Below are 8,707 nucleotides of genomic sequence, written 5' to 3'. Positions count from 1 at the left end.
ATTAAAATATAAACATACAGTATCATCATTGTCAATAATGAATAATAAAATCAATCATTTTGATCTTGTTATTCCAAATACTTTTAAAAAGGCTAATCAGGCCCCTATTTTCAACACTTCTGCACAATAGCAACATATACCAATGTCCACTTTCATTAGCTAATTTAAGCAAGTATTTTTGTCGAGAGTCTTCCAATCAAAAAGCATATTATTCAATTTAAATCAGGGTTGATTAATTTTTTGCAAATAGACCACCTATTTTCAATTGTCAACAAAGGAGTTTTTGATCAACATTAAGAGGAGTTGTTGATCAACATTAAGAAGAGTTGTTGATCAACATTAAGATCTTACCCTAATCTTTTCTTCCTTCTCCTGCTTTGCTTTCTTTTCACCGAATTCAATTACCCAATCAGGCAAACCTGTAATCATTTACAAAATAACCTTCAAATGCAGTGTGAATTCTCTCTAGACAGTAAGTAAAACATACTGTGTACAAAATTTACTAATTGTTATATATTACAAATTCAAAAAAACCTTACCACTGTCATCATTTGATCTTGTGTCATCAGGTTTTTCACTTCAAAAGAAAATTGTAAAACAATATACACAAAACCCTGTGAACTCAATCTTTAAGAGAAACAAAAAGCTGCATGATCAGGTGGGAAGTTCAAGTTATCCAAGCAGAGGACTAGTACTTAGGGAATTTTAGGTCAGTAAGTATTCCCTCATCGACAAGCACCTATGGACCAGTTTTCCATGAAGAACCATGGACCAAAAATCATTATGGCCAAACTGGTTTATCGAGAAAACAATTGGCATATCTTTTAGCAAGAAAACTGTCAGCTGGTTTCCTAGGATATTGAGTTGACTAAACACCCTGGAAAAAAGGGTATAAAGCCAAAGGTTCCATTTCTCATTGCACATCAGCATAGCTGTCAGCCCAACTTGGACAGAAATCTTGTGAAATCGAGTGAAATACAGTAAATAATGTGACAAACCCCCAAAAAAACTAGGCTTGTGATAAGGTCCAAACTCTTGTGACACCCGCCTAATGCGAGTGAGTTGACAGCCTGGATGTGGTACAGTAACATCTTCAGTGACATTGCTAACATTTCTCTGAAGTGCCAAATTGAAGTACCTAAGTACCTACTCTATCTTTACTGTGACCAGCATTTAATAAAATTTTCGAATATATGTGTATAATAAGCTTGTGCTGCACAGAATTTAGTTGCATGTGAAGCATATTTGATTATGTTTTGCAATAATTTATATGCAAATACTGTATGTACTAAACAATTACTGTACATTGACTTCACTACATAGGATGTCTTTATTTGCCAAGAGTTCACCAGTCATAGTTCAGCTGACAGTTATGCACAGGTGAAATTCATCCCAAGCTAGTGATTAGCTGCAGCACCTGATTCACTTATTATCAAATAACTGGCCCATTTTAATTTCAATATTCTAAATACCTTTTGCTTTCAGAAACCTTCGATAATTCTTTCTCCTTTTTGGCCTCATGATCCCGAAGCCAAGTCAGGGCACCACAGATAAGACTGAGGGATTTTCCCTATAATAAAATAAATAAATTGTTAGCAAATGAAGTTGCTGTTAGTCATCACACAACGTTTCCTTCCTGGCAAGTTTGGGGAGGGGAGAGGAGGGGTGAGGGAGTTGGGTGGGTGGGTAGGGGGGGGGGGGGGTGGAGGGGTGATGGTGTTCAGGCATAAGTGATAATGCATAAAACATGTAAATAACCCGACATACTTAATAGATGAAAATCGATCATTGGAAATCAATCAATATCAATCGATTGATATCGATTTACATCAATAACCTGCAGAGACCACAGGGGGAGGATTTGTTGAGCCATGTGTCACCATATTTGAGAGGCCAAATTAAATCGCACTGGGTAATAGCTCTTTAGCCCAGTCTTCAGATATAACCCAAAATTTATGCATAGGCTTCACAGTTTATTTTTCTGACGTAGAAAAGGGGAAAATATGTGTGCACTAGTTAACCCCTGAAAGATCACGGTTCGTGAAGGGGCTTTCGACCATAAATTACACCTTTTTTTTGCGGGCATTTAGTCTCAGCTTGCAGTTTGTATGTTTTACACAGGGTGCATTTAATGATACCGCCTAAAGCTTTTAAGAGGGTCTTTCTTATCAACAGGATACAGTATGGCGGTATGCATGGGCAGGCATCTCGCAAATCCAGGAACACTGCTCAAAACTATTTTTTATCGGTCACATTTCACAAGTACCACTTCCTACCACTTTCGAAGTTTTGCGAAAAAAGAAACCAATAAACAGCTTTCGGCCTAGGTTTCTCCAAATATTCACTCGAAGCTGGTTTTTATTTTGCTCCTGTAATCTTGCCGCACCCAAACTTACGTAATTGTAACGTTAGCGTAACGCAGCATCGCCAGTACCAATATTATGTTTTTACTTATAGCAAAACTCTTTACATAATGCAGCTTACGCAGAAAAGCTGATCAATCTACAAGGACGTCTCCAGCCTAGTAATTTTTCATTGACATATCAAGCCACCCTAAGCCCTATTATCAAGGGATTTAACGTTTGTCAGTAAAATGATTGGAAACGCAAGAAATTTACTAGTTGAAAACTCCCCAATTCTAAACAGAATAGCGTTGCAACAAAAGATGTTAATCCATAACAATAGATAATCAATCTATGAAAATCGATCATCAATCAATACCAATCGATAAAAGGTCACGAATACCTTGGTTATCGATTGGTCATCGATTTCCAATATCAATCAATTGATTGTTATCGATTGCGATTGATTATCGGTTTTATCGATTAAGTACGTCGGGAAATAAGCTACTGCAAATTTCAATTTCATTGTATCAGTTTCCCCATATGTAAAATGCGAATTTCGCCTTCCCCAGAAATCTAAAGATTGACTCACCGTTCCTGTCGGACTCTCAAATATCCCAACGCCACCTTTCTCCAGAACTTTGTAGAGCTCTGCCATAAATTCTTCCTGAATGTCGTAAGGCGGGAATGGAAATGGGAAATAGTGCGCCTTACTCAGCTCTTCTGTTGAGTTTCCATCCTCTTTTCTCTCGACTAAACTAGTTGCCATTGTGCTGCAAACCCGCAGTTAGCTAGCTACGAATAACAACCTGTTTTTGGACTCAAAGATGGCGAGTTTTTGTCTGTCATTTTGCAAGTTTTCGTCTGTCATTTTGCAAGATGGCGTTCGAAATTTCGCGGGGAGTTGGGCTGATAGCCTCGACTTCATGTATACAAAACAACAGAGTTCCCTACCCTGGAGAGAAAGGTTACGCGCTATCGAAAGTGACACCCGAAACTGCATCGTCCACTTCACTTCTCTTCCAAGAAATTATCTGCCTTCCCTGGTATTACTTACTTAAATGACTACGAAGAACAAAAAGCATTGATTTCAAAGGAAAGCTAACTTGATATAATAGATTTATCCAGGTGCTTTTCTTTCTAAAACTGAAGGCTGAAATGTGCCGTTGTTGCAAGAGTTTCGCCCTCCTTCCTGCTTTACTCGCTATTCTCTCTATATCCACATTTATCCTAACCTACACAGTCTCGCTAGTAGAGGATGATGTCAGTCCATGGTTCCCAAGCATCAGTCAGACCGGCGATAAAGTTCCAGAGAGTAACATATTCAGTCAGCTGTTCAACATTTGCAGTTTTGTGTTTGTTTTGACGCTTTTCGTTAGGTTCCTACAGTTGAGGCACGATTCGGACTGGAATGAGGAAGCGAGGCCGCTTCTACTCAGACTTAATATTACATCCTTGGTGTTTGGCCTGCTGGCTGGCTTGGGAGCAAGCCTCGTTGCAAACTTCCAGGTATGAAATGATGTTAGCTGTATGCACAGTTTAGTAATATGTATAAGCTTACTTATAAATTATTAGGCATAGACTCGGATAGACTTTCTTGATGCTTTATACTCGCCATGAGCTTTGGCGTCCCAGATACTTAACTTGTATTTCCCAGTGTATCAAAAAAGTAAGAGTAGAGAGAACATAGACATTTTTGCATGTTTTTAAATAATTCAACGTTGGTCTGTGTTCCTCTAGGTTGATGCTGTTACAATAGTCCATTTGACTGGGGCAGTGATGGTATTCCTGTGTAGTGTCTTCTATTGCTGGATTCAGACGCTTATCACTTACAAAATGATGAACTGTGGACTCAATTCTGCAGGGCTCTTTGTGATAAGGTCCGCACTTAGTGGAGCATCTACTGTCTTCTTTATTCTAACTCTAGTTGGAAGGGGATATGCCCAATCAAAGTGGCAATCAGGGCACCCAAATTCAGATTTACGTCCCACATGGAAGCCAGGTGAGACTGGGTATAAATCTCATATCATGAGTGATGCAGCAGAGTGGCTGATGGCTATAACCATCCTGGTATTTATTACTACCTTTTTCGGGGAATTCCGAAGCATCAAGATGAAACTGATGGTCTCCCGGAGAAGTGAATCTCCTGTTCCACTAAGTGTATCAGAAGATAGTATGAGGAGTCCTCTCCTGTTGTAAGGCTAGCTGAGTATGGAATAGCCTCGACCCCATGTATACAAAACAACATAGTTCCCTACCCTAGAAGGGAAAGTTACTCAAAGTTACTATCGAAAGTGACATACGAAACTGCATCGTTTGCACTTTACTTCTCGTCCAAGCATTTATTACTACCTTTTTGGGGGAATTCCAAAGCATCAAGCTGAAACTGATAGTCTCCTGGAGAAGTGAATCTCCTGTTCCAAATGTATCAAATTATAATATGAGGAGCCCTCTCCTGTTGTGAGGTCAGTTGAGTATTAACATCAAGTCATTGTGATGTCTCATCATCACATGTTAACACAGGAACAGTTGGGGACAGGCTGCAGGCCACCCCATAAATTGTTAAGAGGACTGCCAGCCCCCCTAAAAATGAGTAAGCTTACAGCTTTAGTGCATAGGCATCTGTAGTAACATTTGCTCATGAAATAGAAATAATAGCAAAGATATGAAAGATTCAATTTTGCTTCCATTAAAAAATCTTTCTTTTTTTACAATTTTTTAAAAATATTTGTTTCGCATGAATTGTAAAAAGTCTCCTTATAGCTTCCAACTTTCTACCCTGGGTACCAGAGCCTTTGGACTTCTCTCGTCCAGTGAAGTCTGGAGGCTCTGGTACCCAGGGTACCAACTTCCTTGCCTTAGTCAGGTTTTTCTCACCTAAAATTATAGATTTATCTTACATATCTTAGCCTAAACAGTGTTTATCTATAGATTTTTCTACAAAATTAGCGTGATGACTTGATTGTGGAATTGTTACATTTGTAGAAGCCATATGTAAAGAAAAGATATCAAGATAGTTATAATAAAACAGTGTGCTTGAATTCAATGATAAAACCAATAAGATCTTTGATTTAGATGCCAGATATAGATTTTAACTTATTTGGTTCGTCTTTGGGACACGCATCAATGGAACCGGCACCTCATTGGCGTTGGTGGAAAATGTTCATCGAAATCAAAAGTGCCATGGCCATTTTTTGTTTTCAAATTATAGTATACTCCCCTGTTTAAATCTGCCACATACTGTGGATTAGTTTTACTAGTAAATTACAGTTGTTGGGGGCCATTGATTGATTCAAGAGGTTTTTGATCATGGACTTCAGCACACTTGTTGTTTAGACACGGCCTCGTCACGTGGCTTTGGGGTTGTTTTACGGTAGTGCAGGTGCCGGACATCTACACGTTGCTTGTTGTTTTAGACACGGCCTCGTCACGTGGCTTTGGGGTTGTTTTACGGTAGTGCAGGTGCCGGGCATGTACACGTGGCTTGTTGTTTTAGACACGACTTCGTCACGTGGCTCTGGGGCTCATATTACAAAAGGACTGTGTTCATATGATCTCCATATGATGCACTCAATAGTGACTGACAGCCACATGCCCAGATATCTTAGACGCGTGCTCGACAACTAGACTTGGTGCTCATAAGACAGGCTCATAGGGTCTTATGAGGTGCACTCTATGCGCGGTTGCTAAGACCGAGGTTCACGTGACCGGCTGTCTTATGTTCTTCACGTGGACTTTGGGTTTGTCTTTCAGTAGAGTTGCGTATTCCATCGTTGTGTAATCTTGTCGACATCCCGAAGATAGTTTTAAAGGCTGAGCGGAATTCCTCTGAGCGAATGGCGTAGATCCAGGGATCCGTTGCGGCGCTGATGTAGGAGATAAACGAAACCCATGCCCAGATGCACTGGTACTTGTGACGTATACATAAATCTGTGTTTAGAAGCTGCAGACAGTTCACTACGAAGCTAGGGAAAAACGTCACTCCGAAAACCACGATGATAAGCCCTGCCGTCCACATTGCCTTGTTATTCCGTTGGCTGTGAAGGATTTCCCGACAGGTCGCCGAAGATTCACTCGTTATTCTCCGTCGATGCGACGAAGCAAGATGACACATACGGAGGTAGCAGAAGGAGATGATGGTCAGCGGGATTACCACAGTTATGAATGCGCACGCTATCCACAAGCTTGTCATACTGGTAGGGGGGATGTAAAAGTTGAGTGAAGCAAACAGGATGGAGAAGGCCCAGTTAAATATGATAACCATGAGGCAGCGCCTTGTTGTGATGATGTCATTGTGTTTAAAAGGGTACGCGATACAGATATAGCGGTCCAATGTGACACTGCATAAGCTGAACGTTGTAGCAGTGGTCATTTGGATCCAGAAAAATGACTGGAGCTGCATAAGTATGTGATCTAGTTTGACCCAGGCGTGTTTAAGATTCATTGCGATATTCAAAGGGTTCATAACAAGGCCTATCATCAAGTCAGATGCGGCCAATGAACAGATAAAAAAGTTAGAGACAGTTTGAAGACTGTTCTTACGGTAGATTGCCATCAATACAATGACATTTCCAAAGACCGCTACAAAGGAAGAGATACCGTTCAGACTAGCAAGGCTAATGGCGGCTTCCGTCGAACATTGTCTCAAGCACTCATCGGACTCGTTCGTGCTCATTGTCAGAGAAAGTTTGTTTAGCTTCTTGCTTTTTGACGTTTGAAGTCTGAAAGAACCTAAGTAGGCGCTTCCTGATGTCAAGTTTTAACAAGGGAAGAAGAAACGTCCCTGCTTTAGTAACCTAATGTTGACTTAACTCGTTTTGGCAGGAAGTTCGCTTCCATGATCGAGGTCTACCTCTGAAATGAATTATTCAGTGCGTAAGTAATTTTGGTAATGTCCAAGAAATCATCATTCACTCTCTGTGGCAGCCTTGTCTCAAATGCAAACGTGTTGATTTACTGGTATTCAAAAACTTGTAGCTCTTGTTTCGCCTACCCTATTCCCATGATTTTGAAACGATTTAAATAAGTTTCTATTTGTTCCATTTTTACACCTTGCCTTTTTGACAACCCGTTTTGACAACACCTTACCTTTTCGACAATCCCGTTGGCCTCGGTCTTATCGCAAATGTTTGAAGAGGAAATGACTTAGATTAATAAGAAAAACTCGACCAAAGCAAGACGAATTTTTAACAACGAAACGCCAGACCGTTAATTATCTCACTTTCACCCATCTTTATCGCTTGTTTCATAGATATGAGTTTCCTTCTGTCGTCTTCAAGAGCGTATCGCTTTCTGTTTAATCCAGCTGCTACTCACCTTGATAAACATTTCCAATCTTTCTCTGTAAACCTCTTTTAGACCTGATGATCTTTGAGACAATTCCTTGTTTGGTTATCGTTTTAAAAGCGAAGCCCTTGAGCGGAGATGAGATTAGAAGTGTTTTGAGTTTTAAGGCGTCTCAAATAAAGCTTTGTCTGTTCTGATCATATCGCAACTGATGCATGCGTCAATGCTTATGGGGCCACTGATCACAACCGCAACATCGCCCCTTTTTGCGCAACTTCCAAATGCAGGTGATATCGAGTTCGCTGCTCAGTCAATTACCCTTGTCAGATGGATGTTATTATTCGCCTTTATATCAATAATGCGACAGTACACTGTATGTAACAAGGAAGCTGATTGAGAACTCCCAGTGTTTTATGCTTAATTTTCTTAAGTATTTTTATTTTTGAAATTCGCAGATAAAGGGAACGGTGTGTTATTTGTGGAACCACCAATGAATATTGGATCCACCGGTTTTTAACCCCCAAGTGGCTTTATATTGAATGCTGCAAATGCGCTTAATTGCACTATTGCTTCATTTAATTCTGTCTTTCCTTTTTCAATCATTTATTTTCTTGAACTATTTTGACCTACAAAGAGATTAATCCGGAATCGCGCTGTTAACAGGCCAGTTGGGTGGTGAGGAATAGAGATGATTGATTGTCTTTTGTGCATATTAACATTTTTTTCTGTTAAAACTACATTTTATTCTCAAGATCGGAAAGTATGAATACGTAGTGAGTCACGTGACATTTCTAGCATCGGAAGTCTTTTTGGGTAGACAACAGACAACCCAGGGTTCTCGCGATGTTTGTAATTCTCATATCAAGGATTCCCCAACAATAGTTGCTAACAATGCGACAAAAGTGAACATGCATTCGAAATTGACCTTTTTTTTCTGAACTGATAGCAACTGCCATAAAAAAACCTCACACGCTAGCGAATGCACTGAGTAATATGGGTACGTGGGGCGTACGTAAGTACGCAAAAAGACGTGACTTTTTATTTTATCACTGATGTGAATATCATTATTTGAGCCCCAC

The 8,707-nt window shown here is 39.9% G+C and overlaps 3 protein-coding genes across 3 annotated transcripts in view; 1 reads left to right on the top strand and 2 right to left on the bottom strand.

Moving 5' to 3' along the window:
- LOC5513604 (ATP-dependent DNA helicase DDX11) overlaps positions 1 to 3,261 on the bottom strand; it is a 15,720-nt gene extending 12,459 nt beyond the window's left edge. Inside the window, exons 1-4 of the mRNA XM_048733169.1 lie at positions 2,935 to 3,261; positions 1,473 to 1,570; positions 540 to 577; positions 352 to 419 (exon numbers count right to left, since the gene is read on the bottom strand). Coding sequence (XP_048589126.1) covers positions 352 to 419; positions 540 to 577; positions 1,473 to 1,570; positions 2,935 to 3,111 — 381 coding nt within the window. The 5' untranslated portion in view covers positions 3,112 to 3,261. The remainder of the gene's footprint in view (positions 1 to 351; positions 420 to 539; positions 578 to 1,472; positions 1,571 to 2,934) is intronic.
- Positions 3,262 to 3,325: 64 nt separating this feature from the next.
- On the top strand, positions 3,326 to 5,053 carry LOC5513603 (DNA damage-regulated autophagy modulator protein 1). Its single transcript, XM_001633805.3, has 2 exons — positions 3,326 to 3,851; positions 4,083 to 5,053. Exons 1-2 carry the CDS (start codon positions 3,501 to 3,503, stop codon positions 4,539 to 4,541), a joined length of 810 nt encoding a protein of 269 aa, XP_001633855.1. The 5' UTR covers positions 3,326 to 3,500; the 3' UTR covers positions 4,542 to 5,053.
- A 359-nt stretch (positions 5,054 to 5,412) lies between these two features.
- On the bottom strand, positions 5,413 to 7,890 carry LOC5513567 (beta-2 adrenergic receptor). Its single transcript, XM_032383078.2, has one exon. The coding sequence runs from the start codon at positions 7,015 to 7,017 to the stop codon at positions 6,016 to 6,018; it is 1,002 nt and encodes a 333-aa protein (XP_032238969.1). The 5' UTR covers positions 7,018 to 7,890; the 3' UTR covers positions 5,413 to 6,015.
- Between the last annotated feature and the right edge of the window lie 817 nt (positions 7,891 to 8,707).

This window comes from Nematostella vectensis, chromosome 10 (genome assembly GCF_932526225.1).
Source record: "Nematostella vectensis chromosome 10, jaNemVect1.1, whole genome shotgun sequence".
In the NCBI taxonomy this organism is placed as follows: domain Eukaryota; kingdom Metazoa; phylum Cnidaria; class Anthozoa; order Actiniaria; family Edwardsiidae; genus Nematostella; species Nematostella vectensis.
Note: the sequence above shows the minus strand (reverse complement) of the source record. Positions and strands in the feature narration are given on the sequence as shown.